General features: G+C 46.1%; 1 protein-coding gene across 2 annotated transcripts in view; it reads right to left on the bottom strand.

Moving 5' to 3' along the window:
* zgc:158270 (atlastin-2) overlaps nt 1–17,610 on the bottom strand; it is a 45,733-nt gene that overhangs the window by 17,060 nt on the left and 11,063 nt on the right. For both annotated transcript variants that reach the window (XM_054751866.2, XM_015954497.3), the window contains exons 3-12: nt 17,438–17,572; nt 17,214–17,318; nt 14,839–14,889; nt 13,143–13,199; nt 12,776–12,868; nt 8,286–8,424; nt 7,903–8,030; nt 3,676–3,732; nt 1,200–1,271; nt 689–1,120 (exon numbers count right to left, since the gene is read on the bottom strand). In XM_054751866.2, the coding sequence (XP_054607841.2) occupies nt 689–1,120; nt 1,200–1,271; nt 3,676–3,732; nt 7,903–8,030; nt 8,286–8,424; nt 12,776–12,868; nt 13,143–13,199; nt 14,839–14,889; nt 17,214–17,318; nt 17,438–17,572 (1,269 nt within the window). The remainder of the gene's footprint in view (nt 1–688; nt 1,121–1,199; nt 1,272–3,675; nt 3,733–7,902; nt 8,031–8,285; nt 8,425–12,775; nt 12,869–13,142; nt 13,200–14,838; nt 14,890–17,213; nt 17,319–17,437; nt 17,573–17,610) is intronic.

Consider the following 17,610-nt stretch of genomic DNA (forward strand, 5'->3'; position numbering starts at 1 on the left):
GGTCCAGTGATCAAAGCCTACTGGTTGTGCAGCACCAGGCTAAAGGTCAAAGGTGACAGATCATCTGCTGCTGTGGCCCCCAGACTCTGGACCTCTCTCTCCCTGAGCCTGAGATCAGTGGACTCAGTGGTCTCCTTTAAAAAGCAGCTGAAGACTCACTTGTTCAAGCTGGCTTTTGTATGACCTTCTTCACCTCTCTCTCTTTATTCTGCTCTCCCCACCTATTCCACCTTCCTCAGGATCCACTGATTTCCCTCTTTCCTGTTCACTCTCTCTCTTTCTTAACATTTTTCTTTTAAATCACAATTGCCTATTTTTGCTCATTTTAAATATATTTTAAAACATTTTCTAAATGCTTTTTTATATTTTTACTTTTTTGTTTTTGTGAAGCGCCTCGTGATTTTTATCTTGAGGCGCTATAGACATGATATTTTCTTCTTCTTCTTCAGCACGAACCACAACGGCCTTGCGTGACAATTGGAAGGACCAATGGTACAGATGATCTACTATACCTTTAATTAGACTGAAACTGTCAGAACTGGCTTCACTGAGAGCCTTGCAGTAGCATGACCCCGGTCAAGGGACAAACATTTGTTGCTCCAATCTAAAGAGTAAGGTACTTGGAACAGACCCCGCTTAAGAAAAAAATGCCATGGATCTTGAAAGCATCAACCTGGTCATAACTCACCTGCTCCCAAAGGGTTTCTGCCACTTTGTCGATGACTCCTCCAACTTCACGAAACTCTCCAGAGTATTTGGCATAGGCCCAGATGCAGAAAAGGGTCAGAGCCACACCCATCATCAGATTGCACAGCACGGCCACGGAGCGAATGCCCACAAAGCCAGTGACCAATGACACCAAGTACATGATGAACATGACAGCAAACAGTGTGGCGGGCGTTCGTGCTGCACTGAAGATGTTCTTGCCATCGTTGTGCTTGCTGAAGTTTGCATAAGCCTCATTGAGCTCCACCTCTAACTGCTCCTGGTAGCGCCGGCAAAACTCCTCGCCACCCATCTTCTTGACAGAACGGAAATGCCATACTGAGGACTGCCGCAGCTCTGCGTGATGGCGCTCCAGTTCTGATGGAGAAATGTAAGGTCGGTCTCCGCCGCAGATCTGACACCAGGAAGAAAAACAGTTACATGAGATTTAAGGAACCAACCCCAGAAGTGTTCCATAGCGATCCTCTTGTTACCTGTTCCATGCTTTTGTAGTACAGATCTTTGGCGATCGCTGCAGCTGCAAGATTATTAGCTTCAGCCGTTGCCTTGGTATCAAATTGCAAAACATAAACAGTTAAAACTAAAATCCAGTATGTACATGTATTAAACCACAGAACTGAATGAATGAAAATTGGAAGAAAATGCATTGCCTTCCCAACATAAAAACCAGGGATGTGTATTTTTGAAATTCTGGCGATACGATACATATCACGATACAGGGGAGACGATACGATATATCACGATATATTGCGATACATTCAGTCAGACGTTACAAGCAATTTATTTTACTGAACTCATTGTAAGAATGTTCAGTAAACAGTCCAAACTGATGCGTAACATGTTTAACATGAGGTATCTGAACCATGAGGGAGGGATTTACATTTCAATGGTGGAAACAAATCTCGTTGCACACTGCTGCCACCTAGCGGGTGGCGATTGAATTGCACAAAACGAAAAGAAAATACACAAATGTTTGCATGTAAATTCTTTCAGGAATTAGATACACAACTTTTGAATATTGATGTAATAATCACAGGAAAAAAATCATGATATATTGCCATATCGATATTTCCGATACACAGCTTTTGAATATCGATATAATATTGCTGGAAAAAATATCACGATATATTGCCATATCGATATTTTCTTACATCCCTAATAAAAACGCTCCACCCGGATTTAACACTGACTACACCCTATGGCTGTCAGCGATCCCGCGTCTGCTTTTTTAACTCATAAATAAGAAGGCAATCCCACTCTGTAAAAACAAGAGATTTAATACATCACTGGTAAAAAAAAAATGAAGATTTTATCAAATATTTTAAAGAAGAGTGGGCTTCCTATTTAGAATATAATCACCTGCCTGAAGTGCCTCCAGCTATACACAGTATAAAATAATAATAATCATTTTGACTTAAGGTACAGTTAATAAAAATGGAGTAATATTGACATCCTGTGGCCAAATGACGTTACTGCAACCACCTCTTTCGTGTTGCTAGTTATAGATGGGAAAATAAAGTTTATATATGTTTTAACAATCATGAAATACTATCCATTTCCACAATTTTCAACAACGTAAAAATAACTATATAGTGGAGAAAAGAAATAGGGCAACATTAGAATCACTAATCTAAAAGATGTATAAACAACCCACATTTACTCAGGGGTTTTCCTGGCTCACATTGATGCAGAGGTGGTGCCATGCTGACCATTGTGTCTTCTTGTTCACATGGTTTGTTTTTCTGTTAAAGGGTTAAAATAGGACAGCAGCAGCTATTTTACTATTTGAATATTTTATTGAATCTCCTGATTAATCAAATATTCATTTGACAATGTTTCTAGTGCAACGAGACCGTGGTCTGCTGCTAAAAACATGAACTAAAACAACTAAATTATGAGGCAGAAATGCCAGACCCTTGTTATAAAAGGCTCCATAATATGCATTAAAATGGAGTTTTCTACTCCCGTTTCCCATCTGATATTTACAGTTAATAGGTGTTTTATGGAAAATTACCTACATTTCTGTAACATTTTAGGTTTGTATTAATGTCACTCCTCTCAGTCAAAATAAAAAATTTAAATATATTCCATGATCAGTAGAATTTTATGTATTTCATCAACATGTTCAGTGGTAGCTACTGGAAAAGCTAATAGCATTTAATTTTATCCAGCTAGAAATGTGATGGTGACATATCTATTATGGGTTAGCAATATTCCACTTTAAACTATGGTTGAAGATCGGCGCGTTTATGAATTAAATGCTACAGTGGCTTGCCATTTGCCTGCAGCGGTGTATGGAGCAGACTCGAAGCAGCAACCTGACTTCTGCGGTTCTGCTGCATACAGCTAATAAACAGGATGATGGGGACTTTACTTCTGCTTGTAGAGTTTAGATGTTCTTGGGTTCACAACCATCGTGTTTTTGGGATGATCATGAGCCTGCCTTCTGCTGGCTAGCATTAGCTAATCTGCCCAAACTTTGGACCGTTTCCCTGTTTTCCACCACAGCAACTATTAAAGCGCCAGTAAAAAGCATCTTCCTTCCACAATAACGACCAACTTACACTTGTTCAATAAAGGGAGAAAAAGTAACGTCAAGATGTCGCACCAGGGCAGCTGTGGCTACATCGTAGCTCATCACCACCAGCGTGTGAATGGGTGAATGACTGATTGTGTTGGGATGTCGCTTGGTGGGGGGGGGGGGGGGGGGTTAGAACTCTCCGAATGCACTGTTCAAAAGCAGGCCATTCACTATTTACCAAAACAGGTCATGAGCCACTGGACTAGAAAATCTGCACGCTGAACCAAGTTCTTCTGAAGAATGAGGTCTACAGTGTTCCAAGGCAGGAGGATTTATGTGGTTCTGGGATGGAAAAGTAATCCAATAAGCTTTAGCTCCTCAGCACCTGGCTAAGGTAGGCTGAGGAACAGCAGGGTGGTGAAACTGACCTGCAGCATGGACTTAGGATGAGGAAGTTCTTCTCCCTGGTAGATCTTCATGTAGGCCTGAAAGCATAAAGGCAACATACAAGAAAAGAATGTCAAGAGTAAAAAACAGAAATAAAAACAGAACATGAATGTCTGAAGCGGTAATATTCGTTTCCTCTTAAGACGAGTGTCCAGCGGTGCATTTACCTACAACATCAGTTTTCCTCCTCAATAAAGATGGTGGTCACGTTGACCCAGATCTTTATGCAGATGGTCATTGGGTCACTAAGGTCTGGGAGACCGAGTTAATATTATCCTGTTTTTCATCAAAGCTCCACAACCATTCCATTAAAGTTTGCTGTCGTTTTGGGAATTTCAGAGCCACGTACCAGAGCAGATCAGAAATATACCACAGTCTCTTTTAATGAAGATTTAAAGGTGTGGAACACTGAAAAATTATGACTATAATCAGTCACTGAGGTTTTCATGCAGGCCGAAGATGAAATAGTCTCCTACACGTACCTCCTGCAGTAGCTTCTGATAGAAAACAGACGGTGAAACTCTAGGATTAGAAAAGCCTGACAGATCTACGTCACACCGTCACTGACAGAAACGGGGACGGCTTGCCAGCGTAATTAAGAGCCGGTGCTCGTTAATTAGGCCGTCATGTATTCATGTCGGGTATGAAGGCAGGGAGGCTCGCTAGCGGTTGCACACATGTGCAGTGGGCGTTATTTTACTCCAACAATCCCAATGGCTGTGTGCGTGCTCGTCAATCAGAATGAGGATCGGACAAAACCACCTCTCTCAATCGGACTGAAATTTCATTCTGATCGAGCCAAATCGGATCAGAACATTCCGACTGACATGTTTACACGCAGAATTTTTTATCTGATTGGGCGTTAAATCCGATTAATTGTGTCCATGTAAACGTGACTACTGTGTCTTACACAAAGCAAAGATTTGTAAATGTTCTTTAGAGCCGTGTGTCGGACCTCCTCTAACCACCCAACACCCAACGCAAGGGTTTTCTAATAGAACTTTTTGTTGATGGAAACCATTCCTGGATGGTTAAACGAATGGATTTGGGTGACGGTGGACAGGAGTTAAGTGCTCGCCCCGTAATCGGAAGGTTGCAGGTTAGGGTTCAATTCAAAAAGACACCCATTTCTATAAATGCAAATGCATGGCTACCAGGCTTCTAGCCAGTCCAGTAATAAGTTAGCCTGGCAAGCCAGACTAAATAAATGTATTATTTAGTCTGGCCATGCTCCATTGACGGCTCTCGGTTGTGGGGCGGGTTCTACCGTTGTCTTTCAAATGATCTCCGCATTCCACTGGACAATGAATGTGACATCCTCTTGTTTCACTCTGTTGCATCATCCCACCCACCAGGCATATAGAGTGCCCTGATTGGCCCACAAAGCGGATAAAGCTCTGTGATTTGTTCACTAAGCAGATAGAGCACTATGATTGGCCCACCAATATGGACCAATCACAGCTCTTTATGTGTTTGGCTGGCCAATCACAGCTCTCTAGAGGGGTTTCAGAGTCCTGGTAGGAGCTGCTGAGGTTCCAGTGGAGCATGCCTAGACCAAACTTTGCAAAGCAAGAATTTGGTCTAGTTCACTAGGCTAGTAATAAGTTGCTCTAAAAATGGCCGAGAATGGCAGATGAAGTAAGTGACATTTGGGAAAACACATCCTTGTACCTTGCAGTGAGGAGAAGGCCGAGTTACAACTAGGGCTGGGCAACAAGGCCTAAAATTAATATCACGATATATTGAGGGTTTCACCTCGATATCGATAAATGAACGATAACTACAGGTATGCGCAGAAACAAAAGTCGTCCACTAGATTGCGCTGTCATGTGTGTTACGTTGAGTCACATTTTTACGTGACTGGAGGTGGTTCAGCTTCTTAAAGGGACATGAACGCTGCCAACCTACACACATCTTTTCATTTTTCATATCAAATTTATTGACGTGGGAAAAATTATCACGATAAGAGTCAGAAATTTCGATAATGATAAATTTTCGATTTATTGCCCAGCCCAACAAGAACACCATACCCACTCCGAAGCACGGGGGTAGAAACACTTTACTGTGGGGCTGCTTTTGTGCAAAGGGGCCAGGACGACTGATCCGTGTTAAGGAAAGCATGAATGGGGTCGTGTATCGGGAGGTTTTAGGTAAAAACCATCAGTGAGAGCACTGAAGATGAAACGTGGTGGATCTTCCAGCAAAATGCTCCTAAACACCACCTGGGCAACAAATGAGTGGCTACATAAAAAAGCGTGTCAAGGTTCTGGAGTGGCCCAGCCAGTCTCCAGACCTCCATCCAACAGAGAACCTGTGGAGGGAGTTGAAAGTCTGTGTTGCCTAGCAACAGCCCCAAAACATCCCAGCTCTAGAGAAGATCTGCACAGAAGAATGGGCCAAAATAGCAGCTAGAGTGTGTCTGACCTGGTGGAGACCCACCGCTGTCATTGCTAACCGAGGTTACATTACAGAGTATTAAAGTAAACTTTTATTGGCCAAATACTCATTTTCTGCACCGCTGGACAAATAAATCCTTTAGAAATGATAACAGGTGATTTCCTGGAGTGTTTTACGTTCTGTCCACCACAGTAAAAGTGAACCTATGATGAAAATAAAGACCTCTCATGTGTTTAAGTAGGACTATTACACATCAGTGGCTGTCAGATACATTTTTGCTCCATTGTAGGTTTTGGTTCAACACAGACACACCAACCAGCTCATTTATGCATGCAGGAATGATCAAGGTCTGTGGAACCATTTAGTCCTTTAGGTGATCTTAATAAATAGTTCACCTGATGACTGCAGGAGAAAGTCAACACAACAATTATGAACTACGAGTGATGTTAAGGTGATCCAGTGCAGCAGGGGTGGGGAATGCTGGTCCAGGGGGCTGTGCCAGAAAGCGAGCTGGTCCCAAAAGCAGGCTCTTTTGAAAATCCTGGTTTAACTGCCCCAACGTGGCGAGCCTGAAGCCCCTCCCATTCACCAAGGTAACACATGCTGGAGAACAAACCTGCTCTGCGGCAGGCTAGCAGATAGGCTTGTTGACGCTTAGCGAATATGATTGGACGAGGTAAGTGACATCACCTTTTTCTTGTTGGTGACTGGCAGCTGCAAGGTGGTGAATTGGTGCCACCGCTGTCCCGCAGCAGCAGCTGCAGCTTTGTTCCTGGTAGCGTGAGTCTAACTCACGTACTTTACAATAAAGCCGATTCTGAAATATCTTCAGACGGTGTACTTTAGGAAAGAATTCCTTTTATTCAAGTTCATGTAGATTTGTTCATTACAGAGGTCTGTCCTCAGCAGCATAGACATGGAAGAGTAGACACCACGCTGATACCCATATCTACTTTGTATGTACTTGTATGGTTAACAGGATGTTTTGGCTAAGGCTTTAGCTCCGTGCAGATCTGGAGCTCTCACACTGGTAGAGGACCGTTCACAAACCCGTTCACACGCCAGAATGAGAGCTCACTTTATTGTTCAGACAAAAATACGTGCCAGTTTGGTTTTCACACAAAACCTAAAACAACCTTTTCCCCGTTTGATAATAAGCGCTTTCTTTGTGTCAAAACGCATCTTTTTGAAATTCACGGACATCATGTGTGAAATCCATGGCACATGAATTAGAAAATAGCGTTTTTAGCCCCGTTGGTCCGGAAGTAGATGGGCGTGACTCAGGCTCCCTATGATGAGTATTAAATTTGTGTTGTATAGTTCCCGCTGTCCCGTCTGATATTTAAAGGAACTTAACGGACTTTTGAATTTTTATGCTCGCGATCGCCCCCTCAGGCCAAAAGCGTAACGGCAGCTTCAATAGTAGGCTCGTGCACGAGGCGCGCATGCTGTACGTGCACACTCCTTAACGAAAATAACAGCTGAGACAGTCCCTTGTGTGTGTGTGTGTGTGTGTGTGTGTGTGTGTGTGTGTGTGTGTGTGTGTGTGTGTGTGTGTGTGTGTAATACGCATTAGGTGCAATACTTGTTTTTAGAGGGATGTGCGATATGACCTATGGGTTATGTGGTGTATGATTATTATGGGCTGGGAGTGGTGTGTCTGTATGCAGTCAACAGAACAATGCCGTCATGCTGTTTCACAGGATCGGTGGACATAATGGTACTAGACAGTACTAGACATGCATCAGCTTAAACACAGCTCTGATGTACTTTGGCTTAAGATTTTCAAAAATGCAAAAATGGCAACTTACTTTAAAGTAAAGCACCAAATCTCTGCAGGTGATTTTCACACCTCCAATTTCTTTCTCCACCAGGTTTTGAGGAGAAAGAAGAGCAGGAACGAGGTTCAACAGCTCCTTCTTAAACTCGTCATCAATATCTGGAAGGAAGGAAACCATAAGCTCTGATAAACGTAACTCTGCTGTTCTCAGACGCTTCAACAGTAAACGGAAACGCTGCCATCGGGAAACGGAATGTTTTCCTGATCAGCCCAAGAGGGCAAAGACAGAGCGGTGTTGGCACCCTACCTGAAACAGGCCAAATACACAACGCTTTCATGTACATTTTATGAAGAAAGGCAATAAAACATTTATTTACGTGTGTAATCAAGAGCAGTCCTGCTTTAGAGCTTCACCTTTGAGCCGGCCATCAAAGTGAGGGTTGGTGGCCACTCTGAGGCCAGGATGTGGAAGCAGGAAGCAGCAGATGTTGGAGAAGCAGGAGCGGATGTGTTTCCGGACATTTTGTAGCTCTTCATGTTGGTTCGGTTTGACCTGAAACAAAAGTGGTCCGTTCAAGATCCAGAAAGCTCCGTTGATGTCAGACGTGGTCAGACACAAGTGAACACAAAGCAGCATTATTGGAAATGTTCAGACACCTTCTGCTGCTTCTGATCTTGGACCACACCTGTGCTTCTGCTTGAACTTTTGGTTCAGCCTTACATCGCGTATTCACAAACATCCCAGGAGAAAAATAAAACGGCATGAACCCCATCAGTCCAGGTTCTGGAAGATTTCAGAACCGTTAGGAATCCAAATCCCACTCTTAGTTTTATAAGCTCAGGTTTAAATGTGTATTTTTTACCTTTATTCTCTGGAAACATCCATCAAAACGTTGTTAAAACTGAATAAATGTTGTCTGCTTGCTAACAAAGTCCAGTCTAAAGCACACAGGGCGCGGGGCTAGCATGTTTGGGGGACGCCGTGTTAGATGCCATGTTTCCTTCTGGCTGGCTGGAGGACTTGCGCCTGTTGATGACATCACACTGGATGATTGGCTGGACATACGAATTGCGGGGGTTACGTCACCATGTTCAAAAACATTTAGCTAGTAAGAAACTTGAATTTAATAACAAGACTACAAAACATCTTTTGTACGTTAGGACTGGTCGCTAACTCCACTTACTTCACATACGACAACACAATATACAAACAACTGGAAGGCTTCGCCATGGGTAACCCGTTATCAGCCACCCTGTGCCAGTTTTTCATGGAAGACCTGGAACAAAAAGCCATAGCCACCGCCCCCCCAAACTGCAAAATAAAACTATGGAAACGCTACGTGGATGACATACTGGCGACATAGGGGCGACGTGGGCACAGGAGTTAAGAGCTCGCCCCGTAATCGGAAGGTTGCAGGTTCGAGTCCCGCTCAGTCTGTCGCTGTCGTTGTGTCCTTGGGCAAGACACTTAACCCACGTTGCCTGCTGGTGGTGGTCGGAGGTACTGGTGGCGCCAGTGCTCGGCAGCCTCGCCTCTGTCAGTGCGCCCCAGGGCAGCTGTGGCTACATCGTAGCTCACCCCCACCAGTGTGTGAATGGGTGAATGACTGATTGTGTTGTAAAGCGCCTTGGGGGGTTCCAGGACTCTAGAAGGCGCTACATCAAATACAGGCCATTTACCATTTACCATTTACTGGAAATCATACCAAAAGGACAAACACTAACACAACACTTGAATAACATTGACAACACGGGCAGCATAAAGTTCACTTATGAGTCAGAAACAGAAGGCAGCATAGCTTTTATGGACATGAAAATCACCAGGCAGACCGACGGGACCCTAAACATAAACACATACAGGAAACCAACACACACAGACCAATATCTATTATGGACATCAGAACACCCCACCATACACAACATGTCAGTAATCAGAACATTATATCACCGAGCAAACATGGTAACAGAAGAGAGAGACCGTAAACAAGAGGACAAACACATACAACACGCTTTAAAGACCTGCGGATACCCGACATGGGCAATAAACAAAGGAAAACAACAAACAAAAACAGAAAGCAAAGAACAACCCAAAAAAAGAACCAGAAACCCAGAAAGACAAGAACCAAAACCAGTGATAACCCTACCATACATCAGAGGCATAACGGAAAAAATAAGAGCAACAATGAAAAAACACAACATAAACACACCAACAAAACCACACACAACAGTTAGAAACAGACTAGTGCACCCAAAAGACAAAATATCAGCTGGACGTAAATGTGGAGTCGTTTACGAAATCCCATGCAAACTCTGCAACAAAACATACATAGGAGAAACCGGACGCCAACTCAACACACGAACAATAGAACACAGAAAGGCGTGCGAGAAAGAAACAAGTCGAAAACACACAAGAGCAGCAAAAGAAGAAGCAGAAAGCACAATAAAGAAGTCAGCCGTAACAGATCACTGCTTAAGAGAAAACCATATAATGGACTGGGACAACACACGGATCATAAACACCGAACAACAAAAATACAAAAGATGGATCAAGGAAGCTATCGAGATAAGGAGACGTGGATGTGGGACCATGAACAGGGACGACGGAGTTTACTCATTAGATCGTGCATGGGACTGCATCGTCGGAGAGGGGAGAGCGGGCAGCAGAGGGCGACAACGTCCTCTGCTGCCCGCGGATAAACGAAGGAAGTGACGCCGCCATCGGAGTCAGCCTGAGGAAGTTTGCAGCCGCAAACGAAACCGTCAGCAAGGTAAAGAAAATCCTTTTCTGTGTTTAAAAACGAACCAAAAATGGAATTAGAAGACTGCAAAACTATTTCCAAAAACTATGTGAAAGAACAAAGTTAAAAAAGATGCTAAATATTTTGGCTGAGCAGTATTGGCTTAGTATGATGACATCATCGGCAGGCGCAGGACCCCGAGCAGATCCGGGAACTACAATCGGCATTGCGTGGATTTAACTGAAGGACCATCAAAGTCTGAGAAGTCACACCGAAGTTGCGGGCTTTCTGCTCCACAGGTAACAACATTTACTGTAATGTTTTTTAAAGTAGTGACAGGCACGGCCGTACGGTGGAAAACTACCCCGAAATGTAAATACTGCCCCCTAGTGCCAGGAAACCACACACGTCTCTTTAAGCTGGAGATGTTGCCATCACCGCTTTGTTGTTAGCAGACCACATCAGCACCTAATGCTCGGGTTCGGGTCTGCATCACTACATCCTCACGCTGCTGGCGCCAGAGCCACTGACGGCTGGACCCTGACGTGTGGGAGGAAATCACCGTCCTAACAGATCGGCCTGCGTGTTCATGGTCCAGGCCACTGGAAAAGCCATGGGCATGATGGTGCATTAGGAACGAGCACGATGGCTCAACGCCGCCACCCCCTCTGACAGAGGTAGGACATCCTGGACATGCAGATTGTGTCTGATGGTCTTTTGGGCTCTGCAACAGCAATGCGAGACAAAGCGCCCCAACAGGACTGCTGTTGCCAGGCTGCAAGCTGGGCCACCTTGGGCAGCTGCCTCACCCCGCTCCTTCTCCTGGCCCAGTCGTTTGAGCACAAAAATCCAGCACACCATCTAGCTAGCCAGCAAGAAGCCCACACAGCCCGGCGGTCAGGCCCGGAATGAGAAGAGAGCATCCTGATGCTGCCCTTGCAGCCTGCTGATAGCTGGTAGTTCCCCGTTTGCCTCTACATGGTGCTTCTCCTCTCTCCCCACAGCTCCCAGCCCGCCCGGAGGACGATGGAGACATCAACCGGTTTGCTCCAGCTCAAAACAAATGTCACAAGAACACCGTGTGCCACAAAAATTTACAGTTTGCCGGAACTTCTCACAGTCCTTCTGGTCCCGAGGCACTTCCTACCATTTCTCTCTGGTCTTTAAGTTTCAGTGAGAGAATGATAAATGACCCGCGCTTGTATAGCGCCTCTCAGAGTAAGGACCCCAAGGCGCTTTACACTACAGTGTACCATTCATCCATTCACACTCTGATGGTGATGAGCCACAGCTGCCCTGGGGCGCACTGACAAGAGGCGAGGCACTGGCGCCACCCATCCCTCCGACCACCACCAGCAGGCAAGATGGGTTAAGTGTCTTGCCCAAGGACACAACAGCAAAATTCTCTGACTGGGATCGAACCTGCAACCTTCCGATTACTGGACAACCCGCTCAACCTGTGGAGCTACTGCTGCCCCTGACTGGTTCTAAATGATGGAAGTGATGGCACCATCACTGTGGCGTCAATAAACCACCGGGGTGGGGCAGCACTGATCTCTCTCCAGTTTCACGTTGGCACAGACTGATCTGGTGGCGCAGCAGGCCTTTGCTCTCCATCAGTGGCACCCACGTCCCAGGTGTCCTGGATGGGATGGACCTGCTGTCCAGAGGAAGTCCCCGACTAGCGTCTGCATCCAGCAGATCTAGACCCAGTTCAGCAGTTCCAGACCTGTTTGCCTCCAAGCAGAATGCCTCTTTCTCCATAAGAGACCAAGATGCTTTGCTTGGTGTGGATGCCCCGGTGAAGGAGTGGCCGCCGGAACTGCTTTACCCGTTCCCCCATCTCCCCGATACCCCCCACCTTGCTCAGGGTGGGGATTCATTTGGGTGGCTCCTCACTGGCCTGCCATGCATTGGTTGGTGGACATCTTTCAGCTCTTGGAGGACCAACCTGCTGATCTACTGGGATTTGAACCCACAGCCATCTGTAGGGTTTACAGAAACCGGTCCGACTGGTTCTAAATGATAGAAAGACAATAGCTCAAGACAGCTCTGGGTCCTACAAAGGTCGGCAGAACAGCACAGCGACGCTGGGCAAATTGATTAAGTGAATTAGGAGTTTAATGCTGTGAAAGCAAAGAATTAGGCTGCGGGAACAAAACTCACCTGCAGTCGTTTCTCCAAGAAGCTCCGCCCTCCCTCCAACCCATACGGATGCTCATAGGGATAACTCCAGTCTCGAACCAGGAACATCAGAGTCTGACAACAGAGGATGACCATCAACATGATACTCCTGGTCAAACTGACACCCCCCCAACCTAATGGCCAACACAAAAGTGAAGGCATTTGATGCTGTATGAAGAAGGAGGGGTTTCTACCCAGCTTAGTTAGCCAAAGAGTTGATCGGACGTTCAAATCTTAAGAGTGGGAAAGCTGATGGAAAAGTTGAAATGAAAGGCTGAAGTGTGCTACCAGCTAACAGTGCACCAGGTCTTTCCTCACATCATCTAGCTGTATGAGATAAGAAGCCCACCTGGAAGGGTTTCTCACAGACTTCCTTCATCGCAAGTCGTCCATACTCCGTGAAGAGCTGAGGACAGAAAGCATAGGACCTTATCTGAGTCTGCATAACTTCCACAACATAAACAGGAGTAAGTGGCTATCTGACTCAAACAGTCCTAATGAACTGCAGCAGCAAACAGTCGTCTTATATCGAAGGTGGAGGTGGATTAAGCTGCCTCAGTTAAAAACCATGAACACATTTCTAAATCCCAGGATGTGACTTGGACCAGTGAGGTTCTGACCGACCTTCTAAAGACAATAACACTATCACCAGCACCAGAGAGGATGCCAAGCTCTCCTTTGTTGAAACTTGTCTGTAAAAGGACCAAACATGGAAGAGAGAGCTCCTGTTTCTGGTCCCTTCTGGGTTCAGATTCAAACGGCTTAATCCTGCCCTGACCAGCTCACCAACACCAAATATGGAGCTCTGACACGGTCACAACAAAGACTTAAAGCTCCAAAGGTCACCAAAAAAGGACAATGACGACAAGCTGGGTGAGATGGTGCGGTTACTCACGAATAAAGAAACATAAACAGTCTCCTTCGGTGTGGAGCTCCACGTGAGACCTGCCCTGGTGGAGTTTCACCGATAATGAGAACAGGGAAACCAGCCCAGAAGTCAGGAGGAACTTGTCCATGATCAAGGCAGCTGGGACACACTACCCCATGAAGGAGTGAGTGCCCCAAGGCCCCCCTGCTGAAGAAAACCCAGGTCCAGGCCCGTTTCAGGAGTATCGAGTGAGAGTGCCGGGGTCCAATGAAACCAAAACCCAGCTCTTCAGCATCAACTCGATCAGCCATGCTTGGGCAAGGAGCAGGGGCGGCGTTAGGCCCGGCTACTTGGGCTGAAGCCCTGAATGTTTTATGAAAAGCCCCGGATCTAAATCGCAGAAGTAACATGCAGTACCAAAGTCCAACAGAGAGGGAGCAGCTGGCAGTAGTTTGTATACAGCCTGCCTGAGCCTCCACCACTGAAGAAGAAGCCCTTCAGCAGCCGGCTTCTTCTACACTCTCTGCCTGAAACGCATGCGTGAAGATGGACATAAGGACGTTTTAGACCAAAAGTACGGCGACAGAACCCCAGCTTTGATGAGACTGGTGTTGACTCAGGTTTGTGAGTCTTATTAGAAAATATTTGTTGTGCTGCTGGTTTGCCTAAAGTTAGCTTACTATCAGGTAAAGTTGTTGGAGAAAGAAAGGGAATATTTACTATCATCTCACACTAAACACTAACAGGAACAATACTCTGCCCTGAAAACGCTGAATATGTAGCTTCAGATTAAAAACTATGTGGTACAGGACAAATATACATGATGTTGACTAGTGCGTGTCACGTGTGTGTGTGTGCGCGCGCGTTAAGCCCCGGATCTTCTTCAGTCCTAAATCCGCCCCTGGCAAGGAGGAACGCTGCCTGTGACAAAGACCAACCCCCCCCCCCGTGTCTGACCTCCATGAGTCACCACCAAGTCCGAAAGCACGTTTAGCAAAGGAATCAAATACTTCTTTCCTTCATGAAAATGTGGAATGTGCTGGTTACCGTTCCATCTCCCGGATCTAAAAACCCTACCACTGAGGTTAGAGACTGACCATTTCTTTGTCAGCAAGGGTTCAGACGACGTTTTCCTGACCGTAAACAACAACAACAACAACAACGTAGCGCTTCTGACCTGGAGGTGCTGAAGATCATCCTCCTGGAGGTTTTGGGATAGATTGTACACCTGAAAAAGACCAAATATGACACCTTCCTGGTTATTAACATCATCATCGGAGTAGAAGCTTCAGGGTGGTTTTGCACTCAGAATGGTGTGTAAGCGACTCCCGTCTCACCAACCAGAACTGAACACCAGACGTTTTCTGTCTAGCCTCTTCTCGAACACAATGTCGTCAAATTGCCACAGTGCTGAAGTGGCATCAGGGAGCTTTAGGTAGTCGGTCAGACCGGGGCGGAGACGTGGCGTGCCCTTTTTACCAAAAACCCCTCGATGGCAGTCTAAGAGGGGGTATGGGGGCGGTCTCTGTGCTGCCGCGGACTTCTGTTTATCTTGGAGCTAACGTGCTTTTTATTACGATCAAAGCCGCTCTTGTTACATTTTTTTTAACAAACTGCTCCTTAAGGTTTTCGTCCTCCACACTCCCCGTGCAGTCTCTGGTGATCTGACCTAAGTCTCTAATGGGGAGAAAGCTCCTGGAGCTCTGCATCACTCCAGTTCATCATCTCAGCTGGTTCTGTTAACGAGAGCAAAACTTACGAGCCGCGTTTACTTTCATTTTCAATAGTTGCCAAAGGACTCGGCAGCAACTCCCCACGTGACCACGACACCTCCCTCTGTTACACCAAGACACAATTCATTCACAAGTCAGGCATATTACTACTATTAATATTACTATGAAGCATGGCGGCACGAATGCTGCAAAATTCCCACAATGCCGTGCCGCCACAGTGCGTTCATAAGACACTGTGGCGGCAGCATTACGCTAATTTGCCGGCACGGCGTGTCTTCTAGAAAAGGGCTTCTGTTACAGGCAGACCATGACTGGGTCAGAACGACGCATCACAGCAAACAAATGCTGACATTAATTATTATAATGATGAGTCAGCTTCTAAATATTACACCTATTTATAGAGCATGCCCACGGTGGTGTACATCAGTGGTTCCCAACCTGGGGTCATGACCTCCCTCGTGGATAAAGGTTGGGAACCACTGATGTGCATGGCCACTAGAAACAAACACACGAGTATAAACATCCAAATATTAAAAAGGTCAAGTTCAAAGCAACCGACAGAATAATAAACGTTATACCTGAGTCACGCAGCAGGTGTGGAGGAGTGACTCCAACCACACAGAGCTAAAGGACAGCCTTTTCTCCCCTAAAAGAGCTTTAATATAAGGCAGATTAGTCAGAGTTCATCAAGTCAACAGAAAAAGAAATGCACAGTGACATTTCAGCGGGACAATCAGCCCTCAGTAACCCCGGCTTTCCACAGGAGCCGTCAGCAGCACGTTACTGCAGCAGCACGTCATAGCTGCTGATAGGAACCGCTGTGGTCAACAGAACCTTTTCCACTGGAGCCGTCAGCAGCGCGAGTCGGCCGCGTCTCAGGAGCAGCATGTCGCGGCCTTTACGCGCCGGTTCTATTTTCTACGCGCGACGCCTCTGAAACGGGTCAAGTTCGACATTTTTGGGGAAGGAAAGACAGGAAATCGGACGCGGAAATGGAGAGAAGCTCCCGAGATTTTCAGAATAAAGAACGTACTGCCTTCCGGTTGCTTTACTTTAAAAAAAGTTACTAACTGTGCGTCCCCGTGAGAAGTTATCACCTAGCTAGCGGTCTCCTTTGTTTTTCAGGTCCGTAATGGCGATTATAAAACGGACAGAACATAAAACACAAACCATGTTGTAGTTTTCTCCTGCTTGTTGTTGTGTTTACTGACGAAGTCACTCGTGTGACTTCGTGCTCGGTCGGTGACAGCTGCTCTCCTGCTGCTTCGCGTCTCGTGGGAAGGGCCAAGCAGCAGCTTACGCGATCAAGACGTGCTGCTGCAGTAGCGTGCTGCTGACGGCTCCGGTGGAAACCCGGGGTAAGAGAAGCCTGTGAATCTGTAAATCTCAGTTATAGTTGCCAGCCTCACACTTGTCGTGAAGAAAGAAACTCCTCTGAGACAAAAGGGTTTCACAAGGATCCCAATAGACTGTCACACCAACTATAGCTTTAGATCCTGCTGGTGTCCCAAGTGGCTCAATGACGACGGACACGTTCTACATGGCAACACTTTATTATTTCCACGCACTAAACAAGTCTCGTGTTTTCACGTGGACCCGTTAGCACGCGTGTTCCTGGTCAATCCCGCTGAACTAGCTAGCTGAATGTCTGGGCTGCTGAATCCTGTTTGCATTATGAAGGTAGTTAAAACATCCCAGATGTGTACCGTGATCCCACTCAGTGACTCCATCCATGCTTTCCACAGAGCAGGAGTCATCATTTAACCGTTTACACATGTACGGGTAACAAGCCCCTTCATGGGACTCTGCTGATGATCACCTGGACTGAACTGGTCATGGTGCTCAGGGCGAACAGCGTAGCACACTCTCTAATAGTGGACTGGCTGTCAAACGCCCCCTGTGTGTCCATCAGCAGAACTGCAACCTACAGAGGAGAACAAACAAACTGATGTTGGATTGACGTTGACCAGTGAAGAGGGTCCACCCCGTCACACGGTGGTAGAACACAACAGAAACGTTCTTTAAAAGGAAGTGGGAACCAACCTTACTGCCATCTGGTTTCTCCATCACAAACACCTCGCTCCAGGCCAGGATCCCCGTGGTTTCCCTCTCGCAGCCGCCCCGCCACGTGAAGCCGGTCAGAGGCTGCTCCTCACCCCCAACCCAGGAGTCGGGTGACTAGAGAAGAACACGTCGTCCGTTCTTGATGCAATTTT

This window comes from Nothobranchius furzeri, chromosome 7, assembly GCF_043380555.1.
Source record: "Nothobranchius furzeri strain GRZ-AD chromosome 7, NfurGRZ-RIMD1, whole genome shotgun sequence".
Taxonomy (NCBI): Eukaryota; Metazoa; Chordata; class Actinopteri; order Cyprinodontiformes; family Nothobranchiidae; genus Nothobranchius; species Nothobranchius furzeri.